At 37.2% G+C, this 23,585-nt stretch overlaps 2 protein-coding genes across 3 annotated transcripts; both read right to left on the reverse strand.

Moving 5' to 3' along the window:
• Positions 1–1,014: 1,014 nt before the first annotated feature.
• On the reverse strand, positions 1,015–1,698 carry LOC147790373 (uncharacterized). The gene has a single exon (XM_087128662.1). The coding sequence runs from the start codon at positions 1,696–1,698 to the stop codon at positions 1,015–1,017; it is 684 nt and encodes a 227-aa protein (XP_086984788.1).
• Positions 1,699–19,247: 17,549 nt separating this feature from the next.
• LOC111783868 (beta-amyrin synthase-like) lies at positions 19,248–23,306 on the reverse strand. 2 transcript variants are annotated; one of them, XM_087128514.1, is made up of 14 exons: positions 23,010–23,242; positions 22,303–22,482; positions 21,951–22,229; positions 21,606–21,857; positions 21,243–21,431; positions 21,035–21,148; positions 20,831–20,950; positions 20,644–20,766; positions 20,467–20,565; positions 20,318–20,377; positions 20,186–20,232; positions 19,688–20,090; positions 19,512–19,595; positions 19,248–19,434 (listed from the first exon to the last, which is right to left on the reverse strand). In XM_087128514.1, exons 1-14 carry the CDS (start codon positions 23,208–23,210, stop codon positions 19,324–19,326), a joined length of 2,262 nt encoding a protein of 753 aa, XP_086984640.1. In that variant the 5' UTR covers positions 23,211–23,242; the 3' UTR covers positions 19,248–19,323. The 2 variants fall into 2 exon arrangements, with proteins under 2 accessions (XP_086984640.1, XP_086984641.1); XM_087128515.1 differs by lacking the exons at positions 19,248–19,434; positions 19,512–19,595 and having other exon boundaries at positions 19,988–20,090; positions 20,467–20,525; positions 23,010–23,306.
• Between the last annotated feature and the right edge of the window lie 279 nt (positions 23,307–23,585).

Genomic DNA, 23,585 nt, shown 5'->3' on the forward strand with positions numbered 1-23,585 from the left:
TTTCTCTACGAATTGTGATCCCAAGTGGTACTGTCTCTAGACTCGTAGGCAATGGACCACAACCAACATTTCTTTTTCGGAAATAGTGTACCTCCTTTCAGCATCATTGAGCTTTCGACTTTCATAAGTGATGGGGTGGCCTTCTTGAATAAGGACACCGCCTAGGGAAAATTCGGAAGCATCCGTCTCTATTTCAAACGATTTAGTAACATCTACTAATCCGAGGACATGACCCTTCATCATGGTTGCCTTCAGATCTAAAAAGGCCATTTGACATTCATTTGACCATGACCAAGGGTGGTCTTTCTATAGAAGTTCTGTTAATGGGGCGGCTCGTCGTGAAAACCCTTTGACGAACCGCCTATAGTAGTTTGCCAATCCTAGGAAGGATCGCACATTGGATACTGAAGTAGGGATTTTCCAATCTTGGATAGCTTTTATCTTATCGCTATCCATACTGATCTGTCCACCACTGTTGATATGTCCATGGAAGTTGATACATGTTTGTGCGAAGGCACATTTTTTTTTTCTTGACGTACAACTGATTCTGCCGCACCTTGTCAAACACTAGCTTCAGGTGCACCTTGTGCTCGTCCAGGGTATTCGTATAACTATGTCGTCGAGGTATAATAAGACGAATTGATCCAAGTATTCGTGAAAAACCTAGTTCATTAACGTGCAGAACGTAGCTAGGGCGTTTGTCAAACCAAAGGGCATTACCAGGAATTCAAAGGCCCCATATCTTGTTACACACATCGTCTTGGGCTTGTCCCCTTCGACGATATGTACTTGGTAGTACCCTGATCGTAAGTCCAACTTTGTGAAGTATTTGGCCCCGTGAAGCTGGTCAAACAAATCGGATATTATCGACAGTGGGTATTTGTTGCGTACCGTCACCTTGTTTAAGACTCTATAATCTATGCACAGACGCAACGTCCCATCGTTCTTTTTCTGAATTAGTATGGGGGTTCCGTACAGTGCCTTTGATGAACGGATGAATCTGCCGTCAACAACTCATCTAGTTGTTTCCTCAATTCGGTATGCGTTCTTTGTTTGGGGTTTATACCCGGGGAGGAGTTCAATTTCGTGATCAATGCCTCGACGGGGTGGTAGTGTTTGTGGTAAGCTCTCTGGCATTATGTCAGCATAACTGTCTAGTACATCCTTGATTTCGCTTGGAACAGTTTCCTCAATGGTGATTTCTTCCATCAGGGGTATAGCCATAAATGTAGGTTCCTCTTGTGCGAGTCCTCTTTTCAATTGTATGGCCGAGATCATTCTAAGACTACCTGGTTGCTTGATGCTTGCAGGTATCACTGTGGAGTTGTGGTCGGTGATCACCAAGCATTTCGCCAGTGGCATCCCAAGTACCACGTTGAAGTCATCCTTGCGAACCACGACAAGGTCCCTTTCTCGTGTCCAGGTCCCTAATTTGAAGGGGACTCTTTTAGAAACTCCCACAATAGGCAAGGCCTCGGAGTTGACAACTTTCATTTTTTCAGGGTCCTTTTGTATGGTGAGTCCCAATCTTCGTGCTTCTGGGTCGGCGATGAAGTTGTGGGACGCACCTGAGTCTATCAAGGTGCTCTTACTTGGCCGGGAGTTTATTGTTGCATCTACGAACATGAGCCCTTTCTCTATTATCTCCTTTGGGTCGACCTTCCGTTGGAGCGCTGACAAGAATTTAAGCGCACCCATTTGGGGGTTGTCCTGATCTTCCCTCTTGTCTGGCGTAGTCTCGACTCCTGTGTCATTTCTCTCTTGAATGGACACTTGAACTGCATTGAGAGAGGCCCGATGAGGACAGTAGGGTAGTTTGTGGGGGCCTTTACACAACAGGCATTGTAAAGGTGTCGTCGGGTAGTTCTTTTAAGGGTAAGGTCCTCAAGACGTCCCCGCTTGATTATTTTGAGGAGGTCTATCTGTCCACCCACTTGGTCTGTTGTTACTTTCGTTTAGTCTATTGGGGCCTTCATTTCGATGATGTGGCGGTCTATATGTTTTGCCCCCAGTGTTTGGGGCCTGTTTCGTTTTTCTTTGGAAACTCGCTTCGTTCCCAAAGTCTAGGAGCCTCTCGATGCTGGCAATTGCAGTAGCTAGATCTTGAATCTTTTTCTCATGTATTTTTGTTTTGACCCACCGTTGTAGCTTTGAAGTACTATTCGACATCAAAGATGAAGTTCTCCAACTCTTTGGCGTCCCGGTTCCCTTTGAAGGGTCTGGGGTCTGGAAACTTCTGTTTGTTGGATCCTGTATTAGTCGAGCCTCTGGCCAATTAAGAGAAGGTTTTAGAAAACGAGGGTAGAGAGAGATTTTCGAAAGAGACGTTATATAAGCAAGCAAGAGAGTAACAACAACGGCTCACAGTATATAACATTGGGTAGGGAGAAGTTGGTTTGGCTTTTCATGGGCATGCGGCGCTACACGACACACAACACTGCATCTTCAACGGCTCATAGTATATAACCTTGGGTAGGGAGAAGTTGGTTTGGCTTTTCATGGGCATGCGGTGCTACACGACACACACAACACTTGCATCTTTTTTCCGCTCGTGCTTGAATGCGCTTAATCGCCTCTGCTGCCTCACCTTTCGAGTGCAACAGGATCAGCCACATGAAGTGACTTTTGTCATCGACCAGCAGGAGGAAGAGGGTCTTGCCCAATTGGCTCACCCGTGCATCAACAAGGCCCACCCCTCATTGTAGTTGGACCCCCACAACCCTAGCGCCCTCTGTAGGTTGACGCGCATCAACAAGGCCCACTCAAATGGCTCACCCGTGCATCAACAAGGCCCACCTCATTGTAGTTGGACCCCAACAACCCTAGCGCCCTCTGTAGTTGGACCTCGTCAGCATCGGGTACTGTAGTGCCTTGCATTTTCTTCTACTTGAACCGAGACCTGTGTGTTGTTAGGTCGACGTTCTAACCAATTGAGCTATTCAACTTGGTTGTTGATAATGTTGGCTCCTCCGCAATGATATATCACCAGTGGATTAAACCAGGCTCTGATACCACTTGTTGACTTCTGACAATCGAAGAAAATCGTCGATCGAGTAAAAAATGGCCGAAGGAAATTTGTTGGAAAAAAATAATGGAAAAATAACACAGAGAGAAAGTATGCGCTTAATTTAGGCACTTAATTGAGATATTTAAATAACTTGTTGAGATATTTAAATAACAAATTATTGATTTCATTTCTCATTAATTGAGATATTTAAATAACAAATTACATCCTAAAAATGAAAAGATGTGGGCAACTTAATTCAGGCCCTTACACTCGACCTGTACTTCCCACTCACTCTAATTGTGTGCGTTTAATAGAATAATAGTTACCTAAAAATAGTTAACTAAAAATGAGGTATCACTTTCACTCAAACGTAGGTAAAAATGAATTTTAATTGTTCCTTATCTTAAAAGAAAGAAAAAAAAAAGTAGTTATTCTCTCCTGAAGATTGTCCTGACATTTCTTTTTAGCATAGTCACGTTACTTACTTCTGGTGTCTAAAAGAAAAAACTAACACGAATCTTTTTAGGATGTTTTATCCTCGCTCACATGCATTCTAGGAAAATTCTCAAAAAAAGCACGCTTAACCATGAAATATTTATGATTGAGCCACCAATCATTTAGATGTGGTTTCGGTTAATTCGTATACCCCTCTTTTACTCGCATGTCATACATCTATTTAAAAAAACCTATTTTAATACTCTTAATTAATGGATGATCTTCATGTGAAATATTAATCTTCTTTATTAACTGATTTACAAGGAGAGATTAAATATTTCTTGGTCCAGTCTTATACAAACTCATTGTATAGGATACCCCCACTTACATGTCTCCACATGAACGATTTGGATCAAATAATTTGTAACGATTACAAAGTGGGCTGTATCATTAGTGTTACCAGGATAGGGCACCCAACCTTATCGATGTACTATTATTTGAACATGATCCTCTTGTATGTCAACCACAAACTGTTCAAGATTATATTAATAATCTTGGATTTTTATACCATCGATAACAATTAAATTACAGATGAAATAATAAAAATTATTGTTAAAAACTAAATAATTAATTACGAGGCTTTAGAACAAAAATCCCAACATGAGACCCACAGTCCAGCCTGCTAATCCATGACCCAAACTTACCTGCAGCCCAACCCGCTAACCGAAGCCCAGCATCCCACCTGCAGTCGACCACCCACGAGCTAACCCAAACCGCGACCCGAACTAGTCTGCAACCCGCACCTCGACCCTAGACGCCTGCACTATTGTGGCTCACCCTCTTGCTGCCACGTGTCACCCAGCGGTGCAAGCAGCCCTTCGGCTCGGCTGAGCTTAAACGCTCGGTGGCTTTCTGACGGCTTTCTCGATTCTTCGGCTCAGCTTTTCCAATTTTAGCTCGGTTTCCACCATTCCGACCCTCCCGAATCTATTTTCATTTTTTTAAGGTAATTGAGGTCGTTTTAGTGCTGTATTTCACAATTATTAGTTGGATTAAAAATTTAAATGTGATGTACTAACGAAAGTTGATGAATGGTGCGATAGAAAATGAACCCCGACAACCTTTGGAGCAGCTCTTGAGATACAGGAGCTTACGTTAATTAAATTTTTAATTAGGGAATACTTCGGCCAAGGTTAACCAAGTGGTCTTACTATACGATAGACTAGAAATTGTATGAGTTACCATTTATAATGTACGAGCTGTGATGATGTATGAGTTATGATGATGTATTAGTTGTATCGTATGAAGTTGTACGCTAATTATATGATGATGTATTAGTTGTATCGTATGAAGTTGTACGCTAATTATATGATGATGTATTAGTTGTATCGTATGAAGTTGTACGCTAGTTATATGTGGTCTACTCGTAGACTCTTAATCATGTCCATAAACATTTTGTTAATTTGAGAATTAGTGCTACTTAAGGTGAAAAATATAATTATAGAAGTAATACAATCCTTTGACTTAGTTGTAATTATGAAAGACTCAAGAAGGATTAAACATTATGTCATGAGATAATTTTTCACGAATTGCGACTTAAGAACTTGAAAACATAAAACACGAAGTAAAGGGAACTTGAGTGAGTACAAAACGTAGTATGTGGTCTACTCGTAGACTCTTAATCATGTCCATAGTTGATGTTGGGGTGCCACACTCTTTCTTGCCATGTTCTTGTTCTTATCTTGAGAACCTAAGCCTTTAGGTTTTGTTTTTGAGTTGTTTTCATGGTCTACCTAAAGGATCTTGGTCTTAAGTTTTTAGTTCTTAACCTTGGTTCTGATTTAATGACTTTAGGTATGAGTTTCTAGATTCTTATTCTTGAGAATTTGGATCTTGATCCACGTTCTGGTTATTATCCTTTGTTCTTCGCTCTTATTCTTGATTCTTTTCCTTTTCCTTTTTCTTAGTCTTGTTCTTTGTTTTTATCCTTGATTCTTGTTCTTGTTCTTTTTCTTTTCCTCGTTTTGTTCCTTAAGACAATAGCCCTAAGATTTACGGTACAAAACATGAACTTGAAAATCTGTATCCAAAACTTTGAATGTTCCAAGCGACAAGTTGTCTGAAAATGCTTCTAGGGCTTCATACATTCCCTGTGGTATAGCCTAAAACCTACACCAAAGGTTTCTTATGTTCCAAGTGGTGTAGTCTGAAACCTTCATTCATGGCTTCATACATTCCAAGAGACGTGTCGTGCATGCGGACACTGACTCCTTCGGCATAACGCGGCTCGGCGTGGCTTCACGACTTAAAAAATGTGTCGTTCGACTTGATATAGACATGTAACTATTATTAAGTACGTTATATTACAATGTATAACGTACTTAATATGTTTGATGCACGAAGCATAGAGATATGAGTGCGGACAGGACCTCATGCATGTTGTATGTACATACGCATAGAGATACTTCCCCTAGAGATGTTGAGTGTGGACGCGCACAATATGATGATGAGGGTGTTCGTGGGGAGCATGACACCAGGGGTTTTGTTGACTTCCAGACGTCGCTACAGACAGCTAGCTTGACAGAGAGGGTATAGGGATATGCGAGCCCCCTGGGGATTCACACTCACACATGTGGGTCGTACGTAGGGAAGTAGTACACATTCATAGTAGTCTGAGGCTGGAGGCCACCCCTAATATGAGGTGAGATAGAGACAGGTCCCTAGAGCATGATTACATGTGTTTGCAATAGCATGACTTGTATAATGGGGTCACTTACTAAGAATTTTTCGAAATACTCAGGTTATGTGTCACATCATTTCTTTTAGGTAAAGGCAAAACGCCCATGTACGGATGACGATGACATCGTAAGTAGAGATTTTGTCACATGCATAGGGTAGACTTATATTTAAATTCCTAGTCTTAGGTTAGAATAAGTTGTTTTGCATTTGATTGTTTTAAATTATTTTGTATTGTTTTTATTTTCTTTAAATTTTCAGTATTACGTATTAAACATGTAAGACCATGACTGTGCTTTCAAGAGTTAGAAGATGTTTTAAATGTTTTCGACATTTATACTATAGATGGTGTTTTCTTTTAAGAGTTATATTCCGCATTTTAAAAGAGCATGAGAAGAGCATGAGAAGTTAGTAGCGACTATGAGTAAATAAAATTTTAGGGTTGTTACAAGTATAAATATAAATTCAACATTTATTGGCCACATATCAAACACTTATCTTCTAACAAATTTTTAGAGTAATATACCCATTAAATTATTTTTAAATATATTAGTCCATAAATTTATTGATTTTGAATTTCTTTCTAATATAAAATTAATAAAATTTTAATCTATATATTATTAGAGAATTTGTAAAATAAAAAAATGAGAATTTAGATATACAAAATACATGAATAATTTTTTAATTAATGTGTAATTTATTACTAAAAGTAAAAAATACACGTATAAAATGTTTGTACTGATAGTACTCTAGTCCAGTTTGTTGGACTAAGCAATGCAGTCCTCATCCCAATTAAATAATTTGATTCAAATTATCTCCTAAGAGAGGAATGCCCAATTAGTCTTTGTTGTAAGATTCGACTATATCTATTTGAGTAGCGTTCAGCCAGAACTATAAATATCGAACTCCAAAGTATTCACGAGCAAAGTAAGTTTATTGAAACTATCTATCAAAGTTGTTCCAAAATGAGTTGTGGAGAAGAGTTGCCTTCAAATCTAGTTCCAATTAAAGATGTTAATGAAGAAGAAGTGCAAAGAGTTGGAAGGTTTGCAGTGGAAGAGAAGAATATGACTGGACTTCCTTTCATTTACAAGCGTGTGGTGAACGGTCTGTCCGGTCTGATTGACGATGGTTGGCCTCGCATAATTTATATTATTGTGATAGAAGTTATAAATTTCTTTAGTACTCCTTGGTCATATATTGTGAAGGTGGCGTCCTATATGCATCCCTTGAATCAGTCTAGGCTCTTATCCTTTCAAGATGTTCTCAAGGATTTCCCTAAGCATTAGATTTGCTCTCTCCCCTACACTAAACCCTCTCTCTACGTATAAAGGGTGTTACTGTCTTTTAACTATAAAAATGACATGACATGAACCACAATAAAATAATCACATAGTTATGTGCTTATTTTTTTTCTTGCCTTCAAATTTTGTCAAATTCAACTCTTAATTATACCATAACAATATATTAGGAGAATATAAATTCTAAAAATTAATTAAATATCCAATATATATATTTTTTTATGTATTTTTCTTTTAAAATAATTAAAAAAATTTATTTATGGTGTAGAAAAGAAAATAAAAAATTATTTTTTATTTCCAAACTTTCTACACGCCAGTAATAAAAAACCAAAACAGTTATAAAAAAACACTGTGGTTGGGCAAATGTTAAAAATTTGAGGAACATGACTAAACAGACCCTAAAATAGTATCAATTCAAGGTGTAATTATATTAGTTTCGATTTTCATTTTAACGTTAATTTAATTTATCTTTAGGTTGGTATATCAATTTTTGGAAACCCAATAGTTAAGGAACTCCAAGAACATGATATACTAAAATGAGACACAGTTATGACACCACACAGACAAGATTTTATGCCATTTTTAAAAGAATCTAAGACATAAATAGGACATAATACTTTTTTTTTTTTTTTTTCCTTTCCTTGCTCTTTTCTAATTTCTCCATTCTCACCTTTAACATTTTGAATTTAAAAGGGTGAAAGGAGAAAGAAGGAAAAAAGAAACCTTTAATTCTGAAAACGTATTAAATACTCTTCGACCAATGTAAAAAAAGCAGGAGAAAAACTTATTATCACGCTCTCTACTACAATTTAAGGCTTTTATTTCTATTTCTCATTTCAATGTTTCTTCCCATCTTTGTTCCTTTGATCTAAACGACCCCTTAAATTACAAAATTTAAGTTGTAGTTAGTCAATCATAATATTTGATGTGTTAGCTTTCAAATTATTTTAAATGGATGTAAAGAAAGCACGTGACTAACTTATTCTCGTGTCCCTAATTGACACGTGTTGGACATGTTGAGACATTTTAAATCCAATATGAGAATTTTTTTTTTATCCAACTATAACAAACAAACAAAAAAAAAAAAAAAAAAAAAAAAAAAAAAAAAAAATCGAAAGACAATATATACGAGTATTTCTCTAAAATTTTAGCCACTTTACATATAATCTTTATATCCACATATATAATATAACGATAACAAATGTGACGTTCGAGTAAATGAGATATACATGAATAAATCAAGATTCCTTTCCATGGGCATCCTTCCAACTTTTTGCACCTTTGGGTCATTGGTATCCTCAATCGCTAGTCCAAATCATCCAAGCACCAGTTCCACACAACTCATTATAATACATTTGATTATAATATCTCTAGCATATTTCTTATTTGAAAGATTACTAAACGGTCAGACATTTAACTCTAAAATATTTAATATTTATATTGATTAAACGATATATAATATTATTAGCAATTCATTAGCATGATTGCATGTGTTTGCATGTGTTTAGGTCATTGGTATCCCTTATAGAATAGAGATAGGTCCCAAGAGTATAATTGTATGTGTTTGCATTAGCATGACCTCTATAATGGGGTCAGTTAGTGAGTATTTCGACTGGAGGCTACCCCTAGAGAATAGAGATAGGTCCCAAGAGCATGATTGCATGTGTTTGCATTAGCATGACTCCTACTTATAGTGTGGTCACTTACTAAGTATTTCGACTAGAGGCCACTCCTAGAGAATAGAGATAGGTCACGAGCATGATTGCTTGTGTTTGCATAGCATGACCCCTATAGTGGAGTCACTTACTGAGTATTTCGACTGGAGGTCACTCCTAGAGAAAAGATATATGTCCCAAGAGCATGATTGCATGTGTTTGCATTAGTATGTTCCCTTATAGTGGGGTCACTTACTAAGCATTCTTCGAAACACTGAGGCCGTATGGCATATCATTTTTCAGGTAAAGGCAAGGCGCCCGTGTATGGATGACTGCGACATCGCAAATAGAGACTATAGCACATGCATATGGTAGTTGCATGTTTAAATTCCTAGTCTTAGGTTAGAATAGGCCGTTTGCATTTCATTTTTTAAATTATTTCATTTATAATTATTATTGTTTTAATTTTAAATTTCAGAGTTATGTTTTGAAAAACTTAAGATCAACAATGTTTTCTAGAAGTTTAAAGTGTTCTGAATGTTTTCAAATTTTATGTTATTTACGATGAGCATTTAAGAGCTATATTTTCGCACTAAGAGACGAGCATGAGACGTTAGTAGCTCTGAGTACGTAGAAATTTTGGGATCGTTACATTTTAGATAGAAACTATTAATTTTTTTTTTCCAAATACACTCCTGCATTTTGAAAAGGGTTTCAAAACTACCTCTTTAACATTAAAAAAATATCCATGAATTTTTAAAAGTATGTTAGTACCCTTAAATTTTTTAGAAAAAACTTAAAAAAATAATCTTACCATCCATACAATACTAATTAACTTTCAAAAGTAATATTAAAATAGGAGATAATGGTGTTGATGGATGGTTTCCGTCCCTGCATTGAGTTAAAAACTTTTTTTTTTTTTTTTTTTTTTTTTGGAGATAGCTTCGATTCAAATTCTTTAAGTTACACCATAGGGACATTGTTTCAGTCAAACAACTTACACTTATTGCATGTGTATTACTAGTAGCACAAACATTTGGTAAATTTCACCCCAAAATTAATTATATCTAATATTGACCACATTTCTTATTTGAGAGATTAATAAAATATTATACATTTAATAATTATATTGATATTAGTAATTCATCTCAGCTGTTAGGGTTTGTCTTGTCAAAATTCATCTCTTTATCTTTGAAAAACAAAAGAATAAAAACTAAAACATGGCACCAATGACATTTTATTTACTCTTTGTTTGGTTATTATCAACCAAATTTGATCTAAATTTATGATCACAAATTTAGTTAACTTTAACTATATTCAACTATTAATATGTAATTTATTATGAAAGCTAAAAAAGACATGCATAAAACGTTTGTACTACTAGTAATATACTAGTCTCCTTTGTTTGATTAAACAATGCAATCATTATCCAAATTAAGGAAGTTATTTAAAACTCTCTTAAGAGAGGAATGACCAATAAGTCTTTGTTGTAAGATTCGGCTATATCAATTTGAATAACGGTCAACCACCTGAACTTTTTTACTTATCATGAGGATAGTATGTAACGACTTGAACTTTTTTACTTACTTTAAGGTCGTGACTGTATACGTATGATGAACATTGAATGCAGAAATACTTCATTTAAACTTTCATAAAACGTCATCTTCATCTTAAAACACAATCAAGGACTTACGTGTTTTGAAAACACCTTTAAAATGACTACCCTATGCATGTGCCATGGTCGATCTCGAGTTGTGATGTCATCGTTAGCCGTACAGGAATGCTTTGCCTTAACCTAAAATAGAAGTAGCACGTGAGTTGAGTATTTAAAGAAATACTCAGTAAGTGACCCCACTATTGGAGTTAAATGCAAGAACATGTGAATGCATTGATGGGACCTATTATAATAGTTTATTTTCCTACGGTACTCCCCTAACAGGCATCTTGGATGTATACCATTGTCACGACCCGGTTTTTGAGGCTTCGAAAAACCGAATCGTGACTAAAAGGACAAAATCGAAAACAAATAAAATTAAAAAGAAGATAAAATAGGAGATGAAAATTTGATAAAATTTAAAACAAGAAAAAAAGGAGTCAACGACACCAAAATTAAATACAAAATTAAAATCAAATATTTCAAACGGGAAATACAATTATGAAGAAAAATACAAAAGACTCTAAAAAACCGACAAGGGACTGACGCTCCAGAACGACACCCCTCTGTGACAGTGCAGCTATCTGACACCTCCCCACTTCGACCGGTACCTGAAAAAAAGAAGGGGAAACGGGGTGAGTATAAAAATATACTCAATAAGCAACCTACTTGTAGGCTCTTAATCGCATCCAAGTTTAGGAGAGAACCACCAACTATACTCTAGACCCTAGAGTCTCAATACTCTCAGTACACAGATCGAGGTGGAAGGACTTAACCTTTGAAGCGGTATTTCAACGTTTGAGGATGAGGTGCTCCCTCATAACTACATGTACCCCTCGTACAACCCAGCTAGAACTAGTCATTGCATGGTCAACGTCCATCCACAAGACAGACCCATCATGCAGGCGACCTTGACCCACTCGCATGATCAACATCTTACCATAAGACAGATCCCCATGCAGAGTAGTCGATCTACCACCGAGTAACACTTCCCTAACAGGCGTCTCGCCAAGCTCAACAGTACCACACCGGAGTAGGAAGGAAAGAGTAACACCTCCCTAATTGGCGTCTCGTCCAGCTCAACGGTACCACACCGAAGTAGGAAAGGGAAGAGTAACATCTCCCTAACTGGCGTCTCGCCTAGCTCAACGGTACCACACCGGAGTAGGAAGGGGAGGGTAACATCTCCCTAACTGGCGTCTCGCCTAGCTCAACAGTACCACAATGGAGTAGGAAGGGAAGCGGGGCATACTCGAACGCTAAACCAGATACTGTCGGCTAAGAGGTCATCTCTCTACACCTCGAGGTCCTAATGTGGTTCTCTATATCTCACGGGTAGTTAAAACTATTAAGTTAGGGGTTCTAGCTTCCAGATTCACTCAATCAAGACTTCCAAGTCCATAACTGTAACGCCCCCAATTTTCTTTAACCTAATTAGTGACGTCATCCATGCATACTTATCTCATTAAGCGAAAGCTCATCATAAATAACCTTGAAAGAGTCTTTCATAAATATTCATGAATCCAAAACAAAACCTAAACTCCGAAAATAAACCTTCAATACTGAATTCAAAATAAATCCAAATAAAGCAATACTAAATGCTATAACTTAAAACAGTCTAATAAAAGTAAACTCCAAAAAAAAAAAAATATCCCGTCTCCAACTTCATGGTGGCCTCAGCTTCGCCGTCAACCGTACATTGGCGCCTTGCGTTTACCTGAAAAATGTAGGTAGCACGTGACTTGAGTATTTTATGAAATACTCAGTAAGTCACCCCACTGTTGGGGTTAGGAATGCAAACACATGCAACATATGAGCGGGACCTAACTTTTCATAAACTTTTCATAGCCTTGGGCGCTTTTCTATTCCGGGTAGGGTTGGATGTGTGGTACTCCTTCACACATGGCCCATGTACGTGTACATGAACCCACCAGGCGGGCTCGTAAACATACCCCCTGGGCCTGACTTGGTCGGGCAAAACGTGTTACACGTAGCCGGACACCACAGAACAGAAAAGGCCCGCATGATATCATGGCGAACATAAATATCGTATTTCATTCTTTCGTATCATAAAGGGGAAGAATCCCGATGCACGTGACATACATATATGCATGAGATCCCTTAACATATCTAACATGGCATTACATAAGCAGTGCTAACATCGCATTTACGTTTCTTACATCACATGGCATCTCACATGACTTACATTACATGGCATATTACATAAACATCTCATGACATGACTCGATAATTCTACGTGTATCTATGACATCGATCAACATATTCATGGCATATAATACTAACATCTCATTCATAACTTCACATAACATAAACAGTCAACAATCAACAGTCAACATAATTCATACATCACATAATCATATCACATAAATATGGTGCATGCAGGGGCCACAGGGCACGCACCATCATACAACACGTAGTAAGCTAACTCCAACAGTAAGGTCACTTACCTCGATGGTCTTGGTTGAAGTCACTCTCAACGATCTAGTCTCAGCAGTTAAATATGCCCTATGATAACCACATAAGAATTTAGAACCTTTCATAAGGTACCCTAGCTAAACCTCATGCTATTTATTAAAATAAACCCCCGATCTAATCTGTCTTTAACGTTTAGGGACCATACTGACCTCGGATGGTAAAACTGAGGGCAGAAAAAGCTTCGGAAGGGTCGAAAACCTTGGAATCGATATATTATAGTGATATCGAGTCACCAAGTCGAGCTGCCGACCCGACCAACTAAGCCGCCAAGCTGAGCTGCGGGATTTGACGGAGCCGAGCCGCGGGTTTGGACGGAGCCGAGCTGAGCTGCCACGGGATACGCGTGCAAAGCAATGCACGCGTTTGCTGGGCTCGTATTGGGCCAGAATGAGCGCAGCCCATGTTCGTCTATGGACTAGGCTAGAGACGAAGTAGCCCGACCCGAATCTTTCGTCTTCCTCACCCGGAAGACCTTGATAACCCTAAACGAAGGTGCGCCGCTGCTGTTGCCGATGACGACACAGTCTACCCACTTCCGACGACGGTGACGTGGTGTCTTCCTCCTTCAGTTCCGGCGGCCTACCTTCTTCAACGCAGCGATCTCGACGTCGATGCTTACTTCCACCCGATTTCTTTCTCCGAAACAGCAACGCTAATCGATTTCGAGAACTCCTCGAAAACCCACGAACCACCACATGCTTTTCCCCTCTAACACTCTTGGTTTTTCCCATACTTCAGACACCCTCGAGAACTCGAAACGTTTGGAGAGTCAAAGTCGTTTCCAAGGAAGGAAGAGAGTTGAATATGAGAATATAAAAGGTCTTTATAACTTTTCCATTAAGGTAGTAATTTCCGTGCTAGAAATCGTACATTTTCCAGCTCATAATTCTTTTTGTTTTGGCAGTAAAAATAAAATCTTAGCATAAAATCTAAAATAAATAAAACAAAAATTCGAATCCTTACAATAACAATCCAGGATTAGAGGGTCTCTCCCTCTAAGCGTCGCTCACGACACCATGGACTGTAACATCAGGAGGGTCCCAAACTAAACCCAACTCAATCCCTACAAGAGTTCACCATAGGCGTAGCACACCACTACAGCTTATCAATCATATCATAACTTCACAAAATCATTCAACAGGAGTTTATGTATGATTAACAATGCATCAATCATACAAGCTCAACGGGGCGGTTACATCCATCGACACCCGAAGCGCAGATACACAAATTATTCAACGGAAATTCATGTATAATTAACAATGCATACAATCATACAAGCTCAACGGGGCGGTAACATCCATCAATACTCAGAGTGCAGATACACAAATTATTCAACAGGAGTTTATGTATGATTAACAATACATACAATCGTACAAGCTCAGCGGGGCGGTAACATCCATCAACACTCGGAGCACAGATACACGAACTCTCCCGTCCGAAAACTTAGTATGAACAAATAAAAGCAGTAGTAAGATAGACCAGCAAGCATACCAACATCGAGTATGAAATCTCATCAAGGCAGCAAGTCCAATAGATATATTTTTAATTCCCTAAGTACAGAGGATCATTAGATCTAGCCACTCAGGGATAATTTGCTCTAGCATGCATGCAAAACCAAGCGCACCCTACAAGTATTACTTCCTAAATCTGTGTGGTTACTTACAAGTATGTCGCGTGCTTTCCCGAGCTTGATTACAGTCGTAACAGAGTCCAAAATTATAAATTATCTATTCAGACACCTAGTTCATAGTAAAATAGGATTAGCACTGGAATCGGGACGAAAAACGGGTGAAAACAGGACACTCACGCGCTTACACGCGCTTACAGGGGACTCCCACGCGCCTGCACAATTCCCCACGCGCAGGGTGCACGCGCGGGTAGAGGCGCGTTCGAACCCCAATAGACGTAGACTTACCCCTCGAATTTTCTGGGTGTGACGTGTCGTACAGGGACTGGCGGTAGCTTTCGGGTTGGATCGCGGGTCGTTGGGTTGCTTCATCGAGCGCGGGTCGGGTTTTTGGGTCAACCGTCAATGCGTGTCAGTAGAGGTGCTAGATGCATCTCTCCACCAGTTGCTCAACGCTTGCAAGAAAAATTCAATTTCTATCCTTTCTCATGCTGTTTTATCATATCATTTATCATATCTTTCATGTATACACTGGGGTTGTATTTCATGCTAGTTTGCCGTTTTACATGTCAATCATATCAGATCATTCAAGTTACATAAATATGTCATATCATAACATTCAATGCTTCTAGACATAACAATTCTCAATATGCATATATCATATCCTATCGTATTTCATACCAAGAGCTTAAAGGAGGTATTTTTCTTGAAAGTTGTAGAGTTTTATTCTATCTCCATGAAGGTATTTTCTTGATATTTCTAATCAATTATAAGCAAAGTTATTCAACACCAAAATTGGCTAAAACCAACTTTCTTACCATTCTTGGAGGCTTCTCGGATATCCTACTTCTCATGCTATTCGGTTCTAGATTCCTTCATGCAAAATGTGTGAAATTACTCCAAGATCGACATACTAAAGTTATAGAGACCAATGCCTTAGAATGGTCAGATTCTACAGGATCAAATCTATGGGACTTAAGGAATGATCGAAGGGAATAAAAAAAGAAAAAAAAAAGAGGGAAAAATAAGTAAATAAAAAAGACATAGAAGAGCCCAGATTCCAAATGAATGAAAACGTGACTGAATTGGTCCCGGTCACTCTTCGGGACAGAATGGAAGAGGGGAGGAGATTCTCGAACGAGGAAAAGGATCGGCTTATTCGATCTAATCGTACCACGTAATCCTTTAAAAGGTGTTTTGAGTGAGTTATTTCAGCTCCACGCTTTTGTTTCCTCGAATCAAAATTCAATCAAGTAAAGTCAGCTGAGTGGGATGTATTTCCACAGTGCTCGTTTTTCCAATTATGAAGCATGGCGTGTCAGAACCAATCATGAATGATTGGCCAAATCGTTGATGCAAATAATATCCAAATACCAAATTTTCCCCCTGCTCAATGATTTTGAGAAGAATCGAGACCTAAAAATATGTAGAACTCACCTTTGTTCTTTTCGATTCTTGGAAAATTGAACAATCCGAACACCCAAACCTTTGCTTGTTGACTTAGTGAATACTTTTCATGAAGACTACTAGGTTAATTTCGATCCAATTGTCAGATTGGACGAATCTTGTTCTTCCTTGTTTCCCTCAAAACCCTAGCCCCTTGTTTCCTTCTTTCTACAACGTACCCCAAAAATAATATGATGAGCAAAATGTCGGTTGACTTTGACAGATATTTTTTTTTCTTCTCCTTCACCAACCGAACACAACTCGTGTGGAATCCAAGCTTGTTCTGCCACACACGCCACTCGTGCGTGCATGTAAAAAAATACATTTAACTCTAGCCAACTTGCCTCTACACGAGGCCAAGTCATTCGACTCAACTTTGCCTCTTCTCTAGGCCAAGGTCACTCATGTGCAACGTCATATCTCAATCATCATCTTGGTTCCAAAAAATATGACCCATGCATATTCATGCCATCCCATGTCTTGGGACAGCTTGACCATCTTGGCTTGCTTGGACATGTGTATCGGAACCAACTCATATGTCATCATCTCATAAAGACATTTCAAACATCCATCTATCCAGGTTCTCATCTCCATGCTGAATAGTGAGTGCATATACCAACCTCCGACACATGAGCTAGGATGCAATGTCAGCCCACCCATGTCATTCGACGTCATCCTTGAAAAATAAAATTCAAAGCAAATCGCCTGAGACGCTCGTCTCGCAACACTCGCTCACACTGTGACACATGTATGTAGCTTGCTTAGGCCACAGGGCCAGTGTGGTGGAGACCCGACATCATGCCTCCCCCTATAGTACATTCTAAGGCAATTCTAATACTTTTAGAGTATAGGTGATTTTGGCGAGCGGTCGTACGACTTTGTGGACATGATTTGATGAGTTTTCATCTTACATGTGGACAAACTTAACTCTAAAGTCGCATGTCGAAACTCATATCGAAATCCTGACTTTTGAGTTTATGACCTGACATCATGCCTCTCCAAACTTGTCTTCAACACTCGTATCCCTCGTTCTCTCCAACCTTACTTATGCTTCAACTTGGCTTTAATGCACAATTTTCTTGGTGTGTTGGATGATGCACCATCCTCCTCGGTTGCATCATGACACTTGTCTGTCTTGACCCTCATGTGGCCAAATGGGCACCACTTGGAGGTCGCCCCATTGTTAGTCTGTATGTGGGGTCACAACCTACTGTCTTCTTAGCGATGTTGTGACACTTTCCCCCCACTTAAACTAGTCATCATCCTCGATGACTTACTAGTGGCAAAATCACATTGTGGATTGTAATAGTCCCCTCAAGTTGATATTTCCTAAATATATTTCTTAACTAATAATAATATATTTCCTAAATATCTTGATATTCTAATAGTCCCCTCAAGTTGGAGAGTTGATGTCAATCACACTCAACTTGTGTTTTAGAAAATCAAATTGTTGTCTTTCCATCTCTTTACTGAAAACATTTGACAATTGCATTTTAGTCGAAAAATAACATGGTTTGATGATTCCAACTTGTAACTTTTCCTGAACCATATGGAAATCTATTTCAATGTTCTTCATATGTTTGTGAAAAATTGGATTGACTGCGCAATGCTGCTTGATTATCACAATACAACAATGCTGGTTTGGACAGCGGAGCTTTCAAGTCTTGAAGAATATATCTCAGCCAAGTTAACTCTAAACAAGTATTTGTCATAGCTCGATACTCGACTTCTGTTGATGATCTGGACCCATTGGTTTGCTTTTTAGACTTCCAAAAAATAATTGAATTTCACGGGAAGATGCAAAACCCTAAAAGTAAACCGTCTTTGATGTATCTCAGAACTCAAAGAGCTGTCTCCCAATGTGGTTTTATTGGTTCATGCATAAATGATTTACTCCAGTGTTGGTAACTTGTCCCACTTACTTTGATTGGAACAAGGGAATATCATCACTTATTGGTTCATGCATAAATGATTTACTCCAAGATTGGTAATTTATCCCATTTAATTTGATTGGAATAAGTGAATATCCTGACTAATCAGACTAGTGAATGTAATAAGGATGTGTTAAATTAACCTCCGAAATTTTGAAGATGGATTTGGCCGATTCTGCCAAAAAGAAAATTTTGATATTTAAGAACACCAAGATCGATGTTCTCCTTGAATTACTTGAGAGGTTTATGTGCATGGACTACTATAAGCATCAAGTTCTTGATTCCTTTAGAGAGATTAACTCGAACAAGGATATCTTATCACTTTGGCCAATAGTCTTATGTCGCCTTTGTGAAGATCTTGTTTATGGTCAAGTAGACGTCGTTGGAAGAGAAAATAAGTTGACAGGTTCTTCTAATGAAGGGCATTTGCTAAAGATGGTTGTTAGTGATAATGGAGAGACATCTTTTAACTTGAAAGCTTACTCATCATCTAATCATTCCATCACCGAATCTCGCAAAAATGTTGTGAAAGAAAATACGAACATCTTGAGCATGCCACCTTTGAGCTTTGGTGAGAAATTTGAAGATGCTTATAACGTAGTCATGATATTGGACGATCGAGAACAGTTTGCCAACCACAGTTCTCGGTCTAGGAGAATGATTGAGAATATCTATTGCCAATTCAAGATATAGGAGGCTACCTACTACTGACGGAATCTGGATAGCTCGTCACAAACATCTTGATAATGAATATGTTCTTGATTTTATCGTTGAGAGGAAAAACATGGATGATTTACGGTGCTTAATCAGCAGATGATTTTGCGGTGCTCACCACAAACATTGATGATTTGCAAGAAATTATATGATGTTTAAATATTATTTAAAATTACTGTATGCGAATATCAATAGATCACTATCGTAAACGATTAGAAACAAAAGTTGAAACGTGTATGTCCAATTTAAAAAGAATATATAAATATATGGAGATAGAATGAAACAAAGGCGGAAAGCATGTTAAATAAATTTGGGTCGGGACTATGACAATGAAACCATATTACAATACTCTGCAAGTGCCCACAAAGGGAATACGTTCCTATATAGTCCATAGTGTAGCATGCACGTGTTCATAAATACTCCACTTATCTCCTGCCATACAAATAACTCTCTTTTTAATATCACAAAAGTTATAGTTTAACTAAAACACACACATTACAATAACCTACCTGTTGAGGGTAATCACCATTCTCCAGTTGAGAATTAATCAATAGTTTTGCCCCATGGTGGAGAGGAGTTTGGTCTCTCTTTTCCTACATACATAGGTCATTTCTTTATGATATATATATATATAAATAAAAGCTTTACGTACTTATAATAATTGAAGTAAAAGAGTATAACAAACCTGGTGAGAATGGATCAAAGCCATTAAAGCAAAGGAAGTTTGAACAAGATTGGAAGAATTTTCAGGAAGCGGAATGTATTTTTTTTGCATACATGAAACGTGACTCTCTCCCCATCCACCGTCTGGACATTGAATTTTAAGAAGAAACTCCACACCTTTTCGTATGGTCGAGGAGTTATGGTATGTGTTTCCAGTTGCCACGAGTCCTTTTATAGCGAAGTATGTTGCATAAATGTGACAAACTCCCCAATTACCAAACCACGATCCATCCTCTTTCTGCGTTTCTTCCAAATACTTTATTGCTTTACTTAAAAATGTTTCTATCTCTTTCTTTCTGTGACTTGGAAATAATTTCGTAAAAAGAACAAGTGCTTGTATCGACGATGACGTGCATTCTACATATCTAATTTTACCAAAACAAAATAAATAATAATCAATTCATTGTCATTTATTCGTATGTAATATTTTTTAAGTAATATTATTAAATTGTCTACTTACTCCCGCTCCAATACTGTGTATTCTAAGAATTCCACGGGATTCAATAGCTGAAAAATAATTATATTAATTAGTTATGATTTATTATGTATTTAAGTATTGCTTCACAAAATAGTTATATATGGAATAAGCTACCTCAAACCACGATGGTACAGCTCCGCTAGGCTCCCAAGCTGAGACTCCACCATTTTTTGCCTATTTATTTCACAACAAAATTCACCAATTCATCGTTAAGTTAACAAGAAAAAGATAATTATAAGGCAAATTCGAATTACAATCCTTACTTGGAGGGATAGTATGAAATTGACCGCTTCGAAAAACCATTGTGGTTCCATTGGATCTCCTACGACGTTGGAAGGCATCGTCGAAAATCTCAAACAACACTGACACGTCATTTATATATATATATAAGTAATTTTTTTTTTTTTTTTTTTTGAAACTACGAAAACAAAATAAAATACCAGTAAATTTTCTGCGGTACAATCAGAAATTTGCCATCCATGATCTCGATCAGAGAATGTCCAACTTCCTTTTGATATGTGACGATACATACTTCGAAAATTCCCGGAAGGATTCTCTCTAACCTTTATATGAATATACATTAAAATAATATAACAAATATTTATTCAAATTAATAAATTTTAGTACCTGGGATTGTTTAATGAAATCATGCCCTTTTTTAAGTGTCTCGGAATTTTCATGGTGGAGATTTGTGGCAAGCATTGCTTGAATGGCAAAAGCAACATCCCATGATTGACTACCATAACTCTGTTCGTGTGTGTATATATTGTAAAGATGAAAGATAATATTTATTTATTATGAGTAAAATATTTAATAATTGGTAAAACATACTTGCATCTTCATTCCATCTTCACCCATCCATAAGTAATCTTTGATTCTAGCAACATGTTTCTTATAAGCTTCCCCATTAGGATCATCAACCCAACAAGCAAGTGTAAGCAATGGCTGCATGTTCAATACCCCAACACCATATTAGCTCAATTACATTTATTCATATAATGTTATTAACTATAAAAGAAAAAAGAAGTATGAAATTAACCTTTTCAACGCATCCAATTGTAATGTAATGACTATGATGATCTTCATAATCAATATGACATTTAGCTATTTGAAGGGCTCTATTTCTTATCGTTTTAAAGGCCCAACTATTAAGGATGGGTTCTCCACAGTATTGAAGAGCATCCCATGCAAGCTTCTGAAATAATGAACGTTCAAAGCATTTGTCTTCCTACATCATTATGTCCAATTCAAACAAAATAATCAAAGTCTCATACCTAACATGAAATGGAAATTATCAATTTTTATACCTTTTAAAGGATGAATATTGATTTGTAGGTAGAAATTCTATAATTTCTTTACTCATGTATTGTTATGGGGAGGGTTGAATGGTTTAGGAGCATACCTTTGCACAATAATGGCGTGTTGAACTCCATTTAATGTGGTTATAAGGTTGAGTATAGATTTCTTGACGTAATTGAAGAATGAGAGGTGTGAGGGGTCCAACGAACCTCTTCCCAAATAAATATGTCATAGGAAGAAGTGTCAATCTAGAATGGCAAAACAAATTTCTAGGAATAAAAGGAAGTAATTTTCCGAACAGCCAAAATTCTGGAGGCATAGGATTCGCTCCCTCCCACTCGTAAACTCCTAGAATCTACAAAGTTAAATTATAAGTTTAGTTCGTTAAATTTGAGTTACGCCATTTCAAATAAAATAGTATAGACGTATATATATATATAGTACTAACCGAGAGCCAAATCTTTCCCCAGGAGGGTATGTAAAGAGCACCTCCATGATCTAGAATCCATTTTCGAGCTCTACAACACCCATCTTTGTCAAGTTCTTCTCCCAACAAACGGAGTTGAATATAGTTAAAAACAGTGCAAAACATACAACTTTGTCCCACAATGTCCAATCCCCATCCACCATCTTCATTTTGATGACAATATGCATAGCGAAGGATTTCCTTTCGGTGGTGCTCTGAGAATATGATGCGGAGATGTCCCGTAATATACAACGAAAATACCTGAAAAGAAAAGAAAAGGGTAATATTGTGGTAGAATTATATAAGACAAAATGAATAGAAGGAGGAAGAGTACCAATGGAGGGAAATAAAACATAGGGCCAGCGTTTTCAGCAGGCCAATGGCCATGAGGGCTTTGTAAGGCTGCAAAGAAGTTGGTGGCTCTTCTGAGTGCAATGCTCGCTGTTTCCTTATCTATTACGTCCTCCACTCTCACTATTGGAATTGTTTGCTTGAAATTTCGCTCTCTTAGAAACTGCATGGAGGATGTATTCGATCACTTATTTAAATACGCATTTATTGATAAAGTAGACCAAATAAATATGTGTCTAGTTCCTTCCAAATTTTACATTTAATGATGAAGTTGACTAAATTTACTGAAAGTTTTAAATTTGGGTTAAATTAATAAAAGTATCTTTACAATTTATCTAAAAAAAATCTCAAAATAATATTTTTAATTAAATTTTAGATGGAATAACATTTAAAATCACCTTTAAACATTTTTTAAAACTTTAAGAACATCTTTTTAAAAATACTAAAAATTTAAAGATGATTTGAGGGTATTAATACTATTTTTAAACTTTCATCAATATTTTTTTAGATATAATATTAAAATCATTTTAAATTCGTACCATGTTTAATATCTTTTAAATCTATCCATCTATTTTTTATATCAGAAAAAGAAAAAACTAAACACAAAACAAATTTAGATTTAGGAAAAGTTAAAAACTTAAAATTGATAAACATTTGAAATGATTTATATCCTAATTAATTGGAGCAAACCTGAAATTTCCAAAACAGATCACTGCTGCATTGGACTTTGAAGCGATTTTGATAATAATTTTGGCGGGCTTCTTCCACTTCAGCTCGTTCTTTTGGAGTGCCATCATCAGGCTCGAAGTCCCACGTTTGTCGTCCCACGAAATTGTTAGAGCTGAATAAGTACGGGTCGTGTCCTCCTTCTCCCAACTTAAGTCTCCACATTTTCACTCTCTCAATTGTGCCTTTTGCACACAAATGTCTTTTTTGTATATATAGACAAGGGTATTACTTTATTGTTCATCCGTCTTGTCAACGTAATCAAGTGAAAAAAGTCCGATACTTCCAAAAAGAAAAATACGATGAGTAATTTAAACTTATTTAAAAGGGTAAGATGTTTATAATATTAACTTATTCTCTAATATTTATATAAACATCATAATTTTATGTGGAATGTGTAATAAAATTTGTAATCTCATATCATTTACTACCTACATTCACCTTACAACATTTCTAATATTCTAGGTTGTTCCTTTTGTATCAAAGAATTAAGTCCACTTTATTATTATTATTATTTTTAAAAAAATTCAAGTGGGAGGT

The sequence above is a fragment of the Cucurbita pepo genome, chromosome 11, assembly GCF_057944985.1.
Source record: "Cucurbita pepo subsp. pepo isolate OVF chromosome 11, ASM5794498v1, whole genome shotgun sequence".
Classification (NCBI taxonomy): domain Eukaryota; kingdom Viridiplantae; phylum Streptophyta; class Magnoliopsida; order Cucurbitales; family Cucurbitaceae; genus Cucurbita; species Cucurbita pepo.